The sequence below is a fragment of the Tachysurus vachellii genome, chromosome 2, assembly GCF_030014155.1.
Source record: "Tachysurus vachellii isolate PV-2020 chromosome 2, HZAU_Pvac_v1, whole genome shotgun sequence".
NCBI lineage: Eukaryota > Metazoa > Chordata > Actinopteri > Siluriformes > Bagridae > Tachysurus > Tachysurus vachellii.
In genome coordinates this window covers 13,081,037-13,096,680 of record NC_083461.1, presented here as the reverse complement: position 1 = coordinate 13,096,680, position 15,644 = coordinate 13,081,037, and the positions used below count along the sequence as shown (strand labels likewise).

The 15,644-nt window shown below is 38.8% G+C and overlaps 2 protein-coding genes across 2 annotated transcripts; both read left to right on the top strand.

Moving 5' to 3' along the window:
• The first annotated feature begins 7 nt into the window (after positions 1-7).
• On the top strand, positions 8-8,431 carry hexd (hexosaminidase d). Its single transcript, XM_060897625.1, has 13 exons — positions 8-120; positions 962-1,068; positions 1,159-1,274; positions 1,355-1,442; positions 1,607-1,771; positions 2,290-2,473; positions 4,810-4,881; positions 5,825-6,023; positions 6,116-6,198; positions 6,377-6,455; positions 6,646-6,756; positions 6,896-6,985; positions 7,734-8,431. The coding sequence occupies exons 2-13, from the start codon at positions 982-984 to the stop codon at positions 7,945-7,947; spliced, it is 1,488 nt and encodes a 495-aa protein (XP_060753608.1). The 5' UTR covers positions 8-120; positions 962-981; the 3' UTR covers positions 7,948-8,431.
• A 990-nt stretch (positions 8,432-9,421) lies between these two features.
• On the top strand, positions 9,422-15,417 carry kctd2 (potassium channel tetramerization domain containing 2). The gene is made up of 6 exons (XM_060897593.1): positions 9,422-10,101; positions 11,786-11,894; positions 12,926-13,017; positions 13,413-13,508; positions 14,012-14,137; positions 14,863-15,417. Exons 1-6 carry the CDS (start codon positions 9,754-9,756, stop codon positions 14,890-14,892), a joined length of 801 nt encoding a protein of 266 aa, XP_060753576.1. The 5' UTR covers positions 9,422-9,753; the 3' UTR covers positions 14,893-15,417.
• The last annotated feature ends 227 nt before the right edge of the window (positions 15,418-15,644 follow it).

The following is a 15,644-nucleotide window of genomic DNA, read 5'->3' as shown; positions in this document are numbered from 1 at the left end:
ACGTCCACTTCCGGTTCTGTAATTTGTCCCAGACCTTCCAGACGCGTGCACACAAAACACCACAAACACACGTGTGCACGAGTTCCGCGTTCAGCAAGACACACACCGGCAGATACAACGGTATGTAAAGGCTTGTTGATTTTAATTATTAAATAGTGCACTAGCAGTGTTTGAGCATTGAGGATCAGTTATTACAAAAATATACGTTATACATATTAGACAAGTTGAAACTAGGAAGGTAGACATATGTAATGTAATGGTTAGCATTCACATCTGCACTGAAACCATTAGCAGATTTTTCCTAGCTGGAGATTAGACGCAGAACTGAAACAGGAAGAGCATGAACCAGAGGTTGAACCAGGAACCATGGAGCTGTGAACATGTCTATGCTATTGCAACACTGTGTTAACTAAAATATTGCCTTGGTTACATGACATGCAGGTTTGTTGATCCTCAGGAGAAATTGTAGCTTAGAGAGAGAGAGAGAGAGAGAGAGAGAGAGAGAAAACTTGCACCGTACAGCAATGAAGAAACTATTAAGAAAATAATAGCAAGTAGGACACACTTAGAGCTTGTACAAATAAAATGTAATGTTTTCCATGTGCATTTCGTGTAACTTTGTATTTGGGTAGTGGTTACTCAGCGCCAAGGCTCTGGGTTACTGATCAGAATGTCAGTTCATAAAAATGCATATATTTACACATATGCGTGATGCAAATAATCCATACAAACAAAGCATGTCCAGAAAACAATATTGAACATATGTTCTGCTGAGTTTGTATGTATTCCCCATGCTTTCTTCCATGCAATTCATTTGGCACTCTGTCTAGGATGTGCCCAACCTTGTGCCTAGATCTCTTTGGAATAGGCTTCAGGATCTCAGAAACCCTATGTAGAATAAGTGGTACTGAATTATGGATGACTTTAGGGACCCAGGAATAATTCAACCATTTTGTTACAGATCACACAAGTGGACCTGCCATGGATGTTTGTGCGTTGTCAAGACACACAAAATTGGTTCACTTGGATCTAAAAGGGGCACCTCCCAGGATTAATTACTTATATGAGGTACAGCAAATACAGATCTTATGTTCACTATGGACATTGTTCAGTCTCAGTACAGACCTATAGTTTTGACCTTGACCATCTCTTCCACAGCTGATCCAGCTTTTTGCTGATCTTGGTGCAAACGGCATCCTTATGGAGTATGAGGATATGTTTCCCTATGAAGGAGAGCTGAAGATTCTTCAGTCAAAATCTCACCCACCCTACAGGTAAAAAGACTTTCTTTATGCTCTTCCTCTTTATTTATGTTTATCTGAAGTCATTGTCACTGATCTGTGGATACATACAGCCGTGAAGAAATCGTTGCCATTCAAGATGTTGCTTATTCCAAAGGGTTGGAGATCATTCCTCTGGTACAGACATTTGGACACCTTGAAGTGAGTGAGAGAGGTGAATAATATGTGGTACTGGAAAAATTATATGCCATACAAATGCTTGCTGTCATCTGAGCCAATAACACATGTGATACAACTACACAGGGAGTTTGTGAAATGATTTTATTTTCATCACACACATTTGTTTAATGGTATTTTTCTTTCAGTTTGTCCTGAAGCACAGAACTTTTAGCAAGTTTCGAGAATTAAGTCACTGCCTGGGGACCCTGAACCCACATAGCAAGCAGGGACTTGCTCTTATATTGGAGATGCTGAATCAAGTTATGGGGCTTCATCCGAGGAGCAAGTTTCTGCATATTGGGGCAGATGAGGTAAATCATGAGCTTACCACTAAGCTCACCATTGCACTATATCACAGGGCTGTTGAAATAAAAATCAAATCTGACTTATTAGAGTGTATTGATTAATTTTCTATAACCTCACACAACTGACAGAAATAGACAGTAGTGACAGATATATATAATATACAAAATATTATATATATATATATATATATATATATATATATATATATATATATATATATATATATATATATATATATATATATATATATATATATATATAAAATATACATACTATACATATATATATGTGTGTGTGTGTGTGTGTGTGTGTGTGTGTATATATATATATATATATATATATATATATATATATATATATATATGTATATACACACATATATATATAAATTAGCAACATGACGTGCTGTTATCGGAAAATATGCAAATAAACTTGTAACGGTGAGACTGCTTTTCATTTGGACCTATTTTTAAAATGGTCTTGAACTCCGGTCTGTCTTTGTTAAAAAAAATTTTAAACCCAGGTATACATGCTCGGTCAAGGAGAGGAGTCGAAAGAGTGGTTAAGCATTCCAGGTCACAATGTTGACAAGCTGTTCTTCAGTCATGTCAATAAAGTGTTGAAAGGCATTAGGGAGACTTACCCTAACCTCAGTGTGATAATGTGGGATGACATGCTGAGGAACATGACCTCTGACACCATTAAAGGTAAACTTGTATTATTACAGTTTTGTTTTTAATATATTGTCTAATAATTCTATTCCCCACCTTTCGCTTCATGAGATCAGCAAAGGTTGAATTCCTTATGCCCAGTGCGTGCCTCTGTATTTACATGGACCGAATTGGAGGGTTCAGAGAAAGTGATCAGCTGTTTGTGTCTTGGGCTAAACCGCGTTTGGGAAGACCAATCATGAAACAGCGATTATTATAATACTGGATAGTGGAAGCGATTTCCATGCTGTATTCCAGCAAGAGTCTTACAGCTCCACCTGGTTTACATGCACACTTAAAAAGGTGGATGTCAACTACGTGGGTTCTCTTTAAAGGGGTCATGATACAGGATATTTGCGAGGCGGCGAGTTGGTCCTCACCAAACACCTTTGCAAGATTTTATAAACTCGATTTACAGCGGAGAGCTACGCTAAAAGGTTGGAGGTTCAGTTAACCTCTAACGACTCAGCTTCAGCCTGGAAAGGTTTGATAGCCATCACCAACTACAAGACAACATCCCCCAGCACTGTGGCAAAGCAACAACTTGCTACTTTCTGAAGATCTGAATGAGTTTTATTGTAGATTTGAATCCCCTCACACCCATTCTGACCATCTCTTTACACAGCCTTTTACACCTCCAGTAACCCCTCTCTCCATACCTCCTGCACTCCAGATCAGTGAAGATGATGTGCGCCAGGTCTTCAGAAAGAACAAAAGAAGAAATGCAGCAGGCTGAGATGGTGTGACACAAACCTGTCTGATAACCTGTGCTGACCAGCTGACCCCCATCTTCACACAGATCTTCAACAGATCACTGGAGCTGTGTGAAGTCCCTGACTGCTTCAAACGCTCAACCATCATCCCCGTCCCAAAGAAACCCATGATAACATGATTTAACAAATTCAGACCTGTGGTGCTGACGTCTGTTGTCATGACATCCTTAGAAAAGCAGGTTCTGGCTTATCTGAAAGACTTCACTGGACCCTTACTGTACCCACTGCAGTTTGCTTATTGAGCAAACAGGTCCATGGATAATGCAGTAAACTTCGGACTGCTTTACATCTTGCAACACCTGGATTTGTACCAGTTGCTGTTGGGTTTTTAAATACTTAATTTATTTATTTATTTATTTATTTATTTAATTTTTTTTTTTCTTCTTCTTTCTCCCCCCTCCTTGTACTGTTTGTTGTTGATTGATTCTGCTGCTGGCTGTGAAACAAATTGCCCCTCGGGGATAATAAAGTTGACCTAACCTAACCTAACCTAAATCAGGGACTTAGGCGAGGATCCTGTTTGTAGATTTCAGTTCGGCCTTCGACAACATCATTCCAACACTCCTCCAGACCAAACTAACCCAGCTCTTTGTTCCAAGCTCTATCTGTCAGTGGATCACCAGCCTTCTGACAGATAGGCAGCAGCCAGTGAGACTGGTATAATTCATGTCAAACAGCCGCTCTACCAACACCGGCGCCCCTCAAGGTTCTGTTCTCTCCCCACTGCTCTTCTCCCTGTACACCAACGACTGCACCTCTAATGACCACTCTGTCAAGCTCCTGAAGTTTGCAGATGATAGTAGGAGAAACCCCCCTGCACTCACCCCACTCACCATCATGGACAGCACTGTGGCTGCAGTAAAGGCATTCAGGTTCCTGGGCTCTACCATCTCCCAGGACCTGAAGTGGGACACTCACATTGATACTACTGTTAAAACGGCCTAACAAAAGATGTACATCCTTAGCCAGTTGAGGAAGTTTAACCTTCCACAGAAGCTGCTGAAGCAGTTCTACTCAGCCGTCATCGAGTCTTTCCTGTGCACTTCAATAACTGCCTGGTTTGGCTCAGACATCAGAAAACTAGAGAGAACAGTTCAGACTGCCAAAAGGATTATTGGTGCTTCCCTACCCACCCTTCAAGAGCTGTATGTATCCACAGTGAGAAAAAGGGCTCAGAAAAATCACTCTGGATCCCTCACATCCAAGTCATCCACTTTTTGAACTTTTACCAGGCAATCTACATCATGAACAGTTAAATGTTCCCAATATTATGCAACAAGAACATGCAGTAACCTTACATTTAATTGTTACCATATCCTTTCTAGTACATCCCTGCATCTTATTATTTTCTATTCCATTCTACCATCTACAGCACAACTGTACATACAATATACGTATTTTGATTTTTATTTTTTTTACATATGTTTTTTGTTTTATTTTTGGTATTCTCATCTTGCCTCTGTGTACTGGAAGCGTATGACAATATAAAACAAATTCCTTGGCAGTAAAGCTCTCTCTGTTTCTGGTTCTGATTTTGAATATATTTCTCTTCATTTATAGATAGTGGTCTAGTTGGACTAGTGCAGCCCATGCTGTGGGACTACAACCCTAATCTGGATGTGGCCCATACTAGTGAGTTTGATTTTGCCTCTGATTGCAGTTAATTGCTTAGAAGAACTACATGAATGTTACATGCCTGATATTTAAGTTGTGCTATATGTGATGTTCCCAATTGTTGTACTTGAGATATATATATTCATTCATTCATCTTCTACCGCTTATCCGAACTACCTCGGGTCACGGGGAGCCTGTGCCTATCTCAGGCGTCATTGGGCATCAAGGCAGGATACACCCTGAACGTTGTGCCAACCCATCGCAGGGCACACACACACTCTCATTCACTCATGCAATCACACACTGGGGACAATTTTCCAGAGATGCCAATCAACCTACCATGCATGTCTTTGGACCGGGGGAGGAAACCGGAGTACCCGGAGGAAACCCCCGAGGCACGGGGAGAACATGCAAACTCCACACACACAAGGTGGAGGCGGGAATCGAACCCCGACCCTGGAGGAGTGAGGCGAACATGCTAACCACTAAGCCACCATGCTAACCACTAAGCAACGAACCATAATGAGACAACTGTACTTACTGATATTTAGAGAGACGATTGAATTAAACATCAACTGTTCTAAACACGTAAGAAGTTGTTTTGCTTTTGTTTTTGCAAAATATAAGTACAGGGGCTACAACCAAACAATACTGCGATGTCATTTAAATGTAAAGAGGTTACAGAAGTACATGAACTAAAATGACGATCATTGATGGGTAAGGTCTGAGTTTTTAAAAGAGATGTATTGTGAACATCAAGGGTTCTGAGGTCACATCAGTGCTAAAGTCATACCAACAGAAAGTCCACTTACATTGTGAACACCAAAAATGATCACTTAAAGGTGATTTGGTTTATTTGGTTTATTTAAAGGGTGCTATATTTGAATCTACCTCAAAGTGTATTATTATGTTCTCAGAGTATAGGATTATTTTTAATAAAACCTCCATTCTCTCCACTCAGTTATGCTAATGGAGAAATACAAGGCTGCTGGTTTATCCCAACAATGGATTGCAAGCTCTTTCAAAGGGTCCACTACGGTATACACTTGTGTAACCAGCACACAAAGGCATGTGGACAATCATGTTCAGTGGTTAAACGTGGTATCTGGTCTATCGCCTTGTGTTGACCTACAGGGCATTGCACTCACTGGCTGGCAAAGGTACCACAGTGTTTAAATTCTGCATCCAACAATGTGCACACTGATATTTTTAAAATACTGAATTATGTATTTTTTTGTTTTTGTTTTAATAGATATGACCACTTGTCTGTTTTGTGTGAGTTGATGCCCCTCGGCTTGCTCTCTCTGGCCTCATGTCTGCAAACTCTACAGCATGGTCTGTGTACAATTTTCTCCTTTTTATGGGAACCTACAGAACAAATAATGTTTCAATGACAATAACATAAAACAGCTCCATTGTTTTCATTAATTAATACACAAAGATACCCAAAGCTAAAAAAAAATGGACAAAGACGTTAAAACAGCTGTTTTTATTTTAACTGGGGCTGCTTTAGGAAGCTTTACTCAGGAAGCTCAGCACAAGGTGATGGAGGCACTCGGCACTGGCACGACTGAAGTGGGAGATGTAGAGAGGTATCCAATGTTTGTGCGTATTAATTGAGCGTTCAGTGAAGATTAGGATTCATTTTCCCCTCTGTAATGTCACATCCAGGATTCATTTTTCAATGAAGGAATCAAATTTGTTTGTGCTATATTATCAAGCTATATTTTTACTTTACATGCTACTTCCATAGATTTGTTCAACCTTTGTCCTGTTATTCAGGTTGTCTCAAGGTAGCTCTCGCTCATATACTGGCATGAATCTAGCAGAACTCATTGTACAGCTGACGGCAATGCTGGAGTCTGAAGAGCTCAGACACTTTCAGAGCAGTATGTAAGTCACCACCTGAATTCATACAGAATGTTAATCTAAAGCTGATTAAATGATCAACATTATAGAACGTTGATACGCTTGTTAAACCTGACAACATATCTAACCAAACTGCTAATAATTACTTTTGGACATTTTGTAGGTTTGTGAGAGGCTGGTTCTCCCCTTATCACCTACAGCAAAAGATGATCAACCCTCTTATTGCACAACAGGTTCAGAAACAGGCACAAGGGTAAGATTTACATTCTCTCTCTCACTCACTCACTCACTCACACTCTCTCTCTCTCTCTCTCTCACTCACTCACACACTCACTCACTCACACTCTCTCTCTCTCACTCACTCACACACTCACTCACTCTCTCACTCACGCTCTCTCTCTCTCTCTCTCTCTGTCCCTCTCTCTTACTCTCTCATTCATGTCAGTGATGATTAATGGCTCATATGAAAGTAGAACATCAGGAATTTAAGAATCTGTATTTGTTCCTCACTATTTCTATTTTTACCTAGCCTACTAGGGGCAAAATATTCATATTAAAAACAGTTTTTTATTTATTTATTTATTTTTTTACACAAATGTTTCTATCTTCAAAGTAAATGGTGATATCAAACCCCTCGTATATTTAACCACTAGAATTCTGTGTACAGTACAGTACAAAGGGAAAAATACCTCCCACTGAAAGCCAGCAGTGTCCTGACTCATTTGTCACATTGCACCTGTAAAATATTTCAATTGTTTATACTGATTTAAAACATGTCAGATGAGTCGATTTTTCTATTCTGCCGGCAGAGAAAAGGTTAAACAGATTTTATACTGTGAACAAACACAGTCAGTCTTTATAATGCTGAGATTAGTGTAACCTCAATTTAAACCAAAATTCAAACCCAAACAGTTCACACACTGTTTATCATACCGTAATAAATTGTGTATGGCATCACATGAAAATGACTCACTTTTTTAAAAATTTTATTTTAATGCCAGTTTCCTGGAAGCTGCAGAGTTCAAGGTGCAGAAGGTGAGGCAGGAGATGAAGACACTTTATCCAGACTTAACCGTGGAGGAATGGATTACTCAGCATGTCACACCTGTACTGAAGCCCATTCAAGATTTATTGACAGATATTCAAGCTGCCTTGGATGATATGGGACTTCACATTAGTGAATCTCAAAGTGGACTTGAAGTTTCAGTTGAATAAAAAAATAAGCTTATATCTATTATTGAAAGAAGAGAAAATAAGGAGTCAGTTTTAAAGTTTTAGTTGCTAATATTTTTATGCCATATTGCTGGATGTTGTGTAGAATTGTAGTGTATAACATCATCTAAATGCATTATAAAATTGACAGATAATTTGACCTACATTCTTTTTTGAGGTTGCTGATTCTCATCTAAGCTCTTCTGCTATTAATAACCAGTTAATATTCACCTTAATATTAACCAATCAATCAATTCATCAATATGCACAGACCACCTGTGAATCTTATTGCAAAAATATTTTTTTAATGATATTTATTATCTGTTAAAATGTTTTTAATCATACATTTATGTATATATGTGTAACAAAATTGAAAATACAGCAATACACTGGATGTCATTATTAATGCTGTTATTATACACTGAATTAAACTTGTGCATTTTAGAGCCCAGTTTTTTCTTTTATTCAAACATGTTTTTGAGATAACAGGGACAATAACATGATATTTAAACATAAACATGTTAATAAAATTCAAAATTAAGTAAAATTGAAAGTTATTCAATGTGTCTTATTGCCTGTTTAAACTGACCCTAATTTTTTCGCTAGATTTTTCTAATTGCCTTACTTTCATGTTCCTAAAAGTAGAGTAGCATGTAACATGTAGCACAAGTATTCAGAAATGCTTTCTTTTCTGTCAGTATTTAGCAGCAGGCAAAGATCAGCTTCAGCTGTGTTTGGGTATCTGGTCAGACTCACTTTAAAAGAGCAGCCAAAAAGACAAAAAGTGAATACTGAATAATATTTATGTTCCTTTTAACTAAGATATGAATGACTAAAAAGGATTAAAAAAAATAATAATAATAATTATATTACAGCCTAGTGGTTAAGGTGTTTGCGTTACTGACCAGAAGGGTATGAGTTCGAATCCTGGGTCCCGGGAAGCTTAACCCTCAATTTCTCGGTTGTATAAATTGAAATACATTGTAAGTCACTCTGCTAGATGACAGAAGTGTAAGATGTAATGTAATTCAAATGAAGAATCAGGTTTATTGGCCAAGTGTGTGGACACACAAGGAATTTGGTTCTAGCTGTTTGTGACTCTCAAAAGTACAGACATAAATGTAAGACTTTGGGATGTGGCTCTCACAGTGTAACCAAAGAAGCAAAGATTACTGTCGTATTTATACTTGAGTTCTAATAGTTATTAGTCAGATTGACTGGTCATCGTTATTGAATGGGTTTAATCTAAAAAAAAAATCCACAACAGTCATATAAATATGTAATATATAACGTATAGCCAGATTATTAATGCATTTTAAATAACAGGTCTATTATTTTTAAATAGTTAGATTTTTTTAATTTCCGAAATCTGAGTTGACTGGGTCTTAGAAGATATTTTACATTTTAATTGCTCCATTTCTTCCATCGTGCTCTTATTATGCGTGCGTTTTCGCGACCCGGACGTGATGTCTTATAAGTTCCTCCATAATATTAGGGCGCTTGCAGGAGTCGATTGAATAAACAAGGTGGATCAATGTCGTGTTTTATGGGATTATGAACTATGTCGTCTCGAGACAGCGTTTCTGATACTTTACCGCGTTTCGTTCAGCGTTATCACCGCGCTTGAAGGTTATATGTTGAGTTTAATAACGGCTTACAGACGGTCACATCATTAGCTAGCTGTCTGAGGCTAGTTTACCTCGCGAGCTGTTGTTTACATCATTAGCCAGTAAGGCGATATAGGTACCCAGACAGTGGAGGAGAAATCACTAAATTAAACGGGACTGTTTGGTCATTTTTTAGAGCTATATGGCAGAGCTACATATTGAAGCGAACGCAGGTGGCCTGATGGAGCAGAGCGAGCACCGGGAGACCCGCGGCTCCGTTAGCATGCGCCTGCCGTCACCCAGCTTCGTTCTTCCAGCTCGGAGCGGTTCTTCCAGCCCGGGCCTGTCTGCGTCTAGAGCCGTATTTGGCTTCCCGATGAAGAGCAGCCCTTCATCTCCATCAGAATCCACAGAGAAGCCGGGATCCCGGTGGGTCCGGCTGAATGTCGGGGGCACTTATTTTATCACAACCAAACAAACGTTATGCAGGGATCCCAAGTCCTTCCTCTACCGACTCTGTCAGGAAGATCCTGATCTGGACTCAGATAAGGTGAGCTTTCAGTATTCGGTATTTTTGTAAACCACATACGATGAAACTATCACCTGAAAGCTTTCTGTGTATTTGCTTGTGTGTGTGTGTGTGTGTGTGTGTGTGTGTGTGTGAGTGAGTGAGTGACATCAATAATTAATTTTGTTCATTCGGTGCTTTGACTAAATCCAGATCAGCTCAGATCAGATGCTCATGTCCACTGAGAGTCACCTGAAAGGTTTATTCATTCCAACCTAGTTTTCCAAACAGATACTAAAACTGTGCTAAATCAGAAATCAGGTGTTTTAATATGCAGCCGTGAATAAAACCTATTATTATTATTATTCCTTTATCATCTATGATTATAGTGCGCAACCTATTTAGCTAAATCTGTCCTACTTCTGTGCCTTTCTTCCTCTTCTGTGCTTCTGTGTTTAGCTCTATTTAGGTCAAGGAGTCTGGAAATGACATGAACTGAAAAAGTACCCATAGAACCTATAATAAAGTGACGAGCGTCTGCAGGAATCCAGTCACTTTAGGAAATTTAAATGCCATTTAAAATAATTTGTTTGCAGTGCGTGTATATACTCTCCAGTTTATTAGGAAAACAAACATTGCACATTTCTGCATTTATCTAATCAGCCAATCACGAGCAGCAGCCCGATGCATAACACCATGCAGATACAGATTACGAGCTTCAGTTAATGTTTACATCAAACATCAGAATAAAGAAAAAGTGTGAGCTCTGTGACTTTAACTATATCATCGCTGTTGGTACCAGATGAACACTGAGCTCCTGAGACTTCTCCCGCCACAACAGCCGCTAGTGTTTGGACAGAATGAGTGACTGTTCTATGGGTGTAAACATCTTGTTGGTAAAAGAGGTCAGAGGAAATTGCCAGAATGGTTCAAGGTGCAAAGAAGGATATAGTAGTTCAAACAATCACTCGATACAACTGTGGTGAGTAGAAAAGCATCTCAGCCTGCAGAAAATAAACCATGAGGTGGATGAGCTTCAACATAAGACGACCACCTCAGGGTTCAGACTCCCTGTCAGCCAAGAACAAGAATCTGAGCTTATCATGGGCACAGATTCACATGGACAGTTAAACCTTGTGGATGTTCTCCTCTGATCTCTCTCATCTCATCTCTGGGTTTGTGTGAAATTTCCAGGAGATCAGCAGCTTTAGAAATACTCAAACAACTAATCTGGCACCACTAATCATGCCACAGTTAAAGACATGGAGATAATACTGTTTTTTTTTTTTTTTTATTCAGATGTTTGATGTGAACATTAACTGAATCTCCCTGCTTGCATCTGCATGATAGGCTTATTAAATAACTGTATAAATGTGCAGATGCTTCTATTAAAGTGGATTATCCGTGTACTACATAAACACACTTTAAAATGACACACACACAAACCACCAAACATGCGAGTTTCCCATACTGACATGACTTTTTTTTTTTGTATAGGGTATATTTAACATTTGTAACACTGTTGTGTGATATAACCATACATACTGTACACAAAAGGATAAAATGACCACAAATGAAGGTAATGACATTACAGTGTTCGACTTCTCTAGCGCTTAACTAATATAAATCCAGACTTTTCGAAAGCATTTTGTAATAGATACTTTATGGAATCGATATCGGGTGAATATTAGTTTTGTATGTGACTATAACACGTTTTTCTGCACAGGATGAGACAGGAGCTTATTTGATTGACAGAGATCCAACATACTTCGGACCCATCTTGAATTATCTGAGACACGGAAAGCTGATCATCAACAAGAACCTTGCAGAGGAGGGTGAGAGAGTCTGTTCTGTGCTTGTTAGATCATAATAACAGCATGTTATTATCTTTCTATGTCATGTAGAGAGAAGAAAAAATGCAAGAATAATTTCTGATTTAAAGCTGTTTGATGATATTTCAAGCTTTTCTGCTTAAACATGACCGGACAGGATGTTATAGGAGAGTAATCAGCTATGGGGTGATGTGATGTAGCTTAGCACAAAGCAATGTCACTGTTACCACAAAGTTGGTTGTTTTTCAATAACAACTCAGTGTTTTAGCCCTCTTATTTTACAGCAACAGTCTGTTTTAATTATTTATTAACAATAACAAATGTATTTATTTCAAATGTGTTTAAGATAGACACATTATAAATGAAATCTATTTCAAATCATTATAATGGCCATAAACATTCATTCCCTTTCTAGCTTTCTTTAAAAACAAAAAAAAAAAACAAGAACAAGCTTGTCATATTGCAGAAAAACCCCAAACCTTCTGTTCTGAAGCCTCCATCATCTCAGACAGCTTGGACAAACATCTTTAATTTATTTTTGAATCATTTTTGAGGAACATCCTTTTACTCTTTAACGTCTTTCTTAATATTGCCTCAGTTTATCCTTGCCGCGGTCACCTTGAATATATTTATAATTTATAAATGTAATTTCTAGATTTCTATAAAGCTGTTTTTTGTGTGTGTGTGTGTGAGAGAGAGAGGGAGGGAGAGAGAGAGAGAGACAGACAGAGATAATCATAAACATCTCCTCGCAGAAAACTTTCATTTCACCATTTCAACACCTTCAGATCAGTCAGACTCGAACATTCAAATGAATTGTGGTCTAAACATTTTAAAGCCGTGCTTTATGTTGGGCCCAGTAAACCTTAAGTGATCTATAAAACATGTTGCTGAAGAATTGTGTTCTTTGTACGATGGTTGCTTTACATTTTTAAGGACTGAGATAAGTAAAGATTGCCAGCGGCAGCATCCCTCCACTTCTTGTATTGTCTTACAAAAAAATCTTACAATGCTGTTCATTTTGGCTCCTGCAGGTGTTCTAGAGGAAGCTGAATTTTACAACATTGCGTCATTGGTGAGGCTGGTAAAGGAGAGGATACGAGACAATGAGAACAGGACGTCTCAGGTGTGTGAGAATGAAGCCAGGATGAAGCGTGCTTTGTGAACTCGGTTCTTGGCAGGTCAGCTGAGAAAGTAGATTAAGTCTCAGAGCTGGACATAGAGTTAGCAATTTACAAACTGCACCATCAGGTCTTTATGATAAGGAGCATGCTCCCTACTCCGGAAGTGAAAAATAACTGAACAGGGGTGTAAATTAGACCGGTATTTTCATAACTGCTGCATAATTAATGATGGTGCAAAACAGTATGTGGAGGAAACCTTTAGCCAAACTTTAATTACACTTTAATGAGCGTAGCTGCTTGTTTTTGACATTTACAAGAACACATTTTTCCATCTAAAAAGATTTGTGGTTTCTAACAATAATCAAAAAGGTCCTCATGAGTGTCTTTGTATTTGCAGGGTCCAGTGAAACATGTGTATCGTGTTCTTCAGTGCCAAGAAGAGGAACTCACTCAGATGGTCTCCACGATGTCTGATGGCTGGAAGTTTGAGCAGGTGAGCTGGCCTTTGTTTCTCCTCCACCCTTTGATTAGTGTCTTTGTGCATTGACCTGTTTAACCAAAGTGCAGGTCACATGGAAGAGCACGCTGCTGTTCTGTATATATGGCCCACTATTCAGTAGATTACTTTATTAACCTTTTATTTGTAATCTTCTGAGCTTCATTATTCCCTTGGAAATGGCATTTCACTCCACAGCTGTAATTTCAGTCTAGATAAATTGTGCTTTAATTAGATAAATGCTTGAACAGGGTGGCTATTCTTCTATTCATCTATTCATTCACTCTGAAGAACTGCAAAGCCCTTGTAAGCCTTTTAGTTCCCCATTGTGGTTTTTCACATTGTCAGGCTTGCGTGAGGTAAATTAGTTTAATCTGTTTTCGCAGTCTATATGAACTGTTTGTACTGAGCATACACACATGCTAGTCCACTCCTTTTTACATTTATTTAGAGAAACCTTTATGATTCCATAATTTTGATTCAATATCTTTTTCTTCCAGCTTATAAGCATTGGCTCCTCTTACAATTACGGAAATGAGGACCAAGCCGAGTTTCTGTGTGTGGTTTCCCGAGAACTCAACAATTCCACTAATGGGATTGTTATTGAGCCAACTGAGAAGGCTAAGGTGAGATGAAATTTAAAGTGTATGTGTATTTAAAGTTTACATTTGCTCAAAATCGGATCGATTATTAGATTAGGGTTGCAACTAAGAACAATATTTATAATGGCATATTTACAAATTTGTATTTTCGGACTAATTACTTATTTATTGATAATTATAAATAGCCGGAAAAAAATCCTTAGTAATATTTATTTCCAGCATTTCCATTTACTTTTAACGAATCTGTTAGAGCACTAAATTAGAGCATTAAATATTATGCGGTATATTCTGTGATTAATACCATCTGAAGTGACCTGAAAATACATGAGAAATATCAGTCAATCGCATGTGGTAGCGTAATGGTTAAGGTGTTGGACTAACGATGGCAAGGCTATGGGTTCAAATCCCAGGTCCACTGACCTGCCACCGCTGGGCCTCTGAGCAAGGCCCTTAACCCTAAATTGCTTAGTTGTATAAAATTAGATATAAATGGAAGTTACTCTGGACAAGTGTGTCTGCCAAATGCCGTAAATGTAAGAGCGATGTGGCTGATCTGCAATCACAAAAGTCTAAATAGACGACATTGTTACAGTTCCAACAATTGTTCTGTTCTGCCAAACTATTATCATATAAAATATGCAGAATACGTTTTTCATCATCAGATTTATTCAGCTGTTATTACACTCTAGTGATCCTTTCCTGATCCATGCCATGTTAATTTACCAGCTAATTTCACTTCTTTCACACAGATCCTACAGGAGCGAGGTTCCCGTATGTGAGGGGAGACTTTCTTAGCTGTGCTGACACAGATCCCCCTACTCCACCCTCTCCCCTCCTCACCTCTAGTCTCCCTTCTTTACCCATACAGCTGACTCCATCAGCTCACATGGCTGCCCTTCCTCTCTATCACCCTCCTCCCTTGTGCCTTTCCACAGTGGGGGTGTGTCCCCCCCTCCCTGCAGTGCTGCAACATCGCCCATCCTGCATCATCACTTGAGGTCACTGCTGTTATCAAAATAAAAAAGAAATAAAAAAAGCTGCAAAATTAGTTGATGCGGGACTTACCATGACAGCTAGAAAGTCCAAGTAAGATTTTCGGGGTCCGTCAACACAACAGCTAATGTAGTCATCCACAATGCCTCGGAACGTGATCATTAATCGCCTTCATATCCTGGTCATAATCACGTATATAAACTCTGTCATTGCTGGCATGCTAGTTACAAGGAATGCCTGTGCCCTGGTCAGCTAGGCTGTGTTTCCGTCGCCAGAATCTCCTCAGGACTTCCAGGGGTGCAAAAAAAACAGTAGGCAAGACAGAATTATTTGCCCCTACACCCTTCTCATAGCAAGCACATTGACTCACTGTGTAAAACTGAGCGAGTGTACGAGTGAAATATCAGAAGCAACACTCACTCATTATCATTTCAGTGTCACAGCCTGGCTTGGCCTTGGACATGCAGAGCCATTTGTTTTCAGTTTGTAGTGTATATTTGAATCTCTCTGTTTTCATTTGACCCACCCGAGGTCCTTG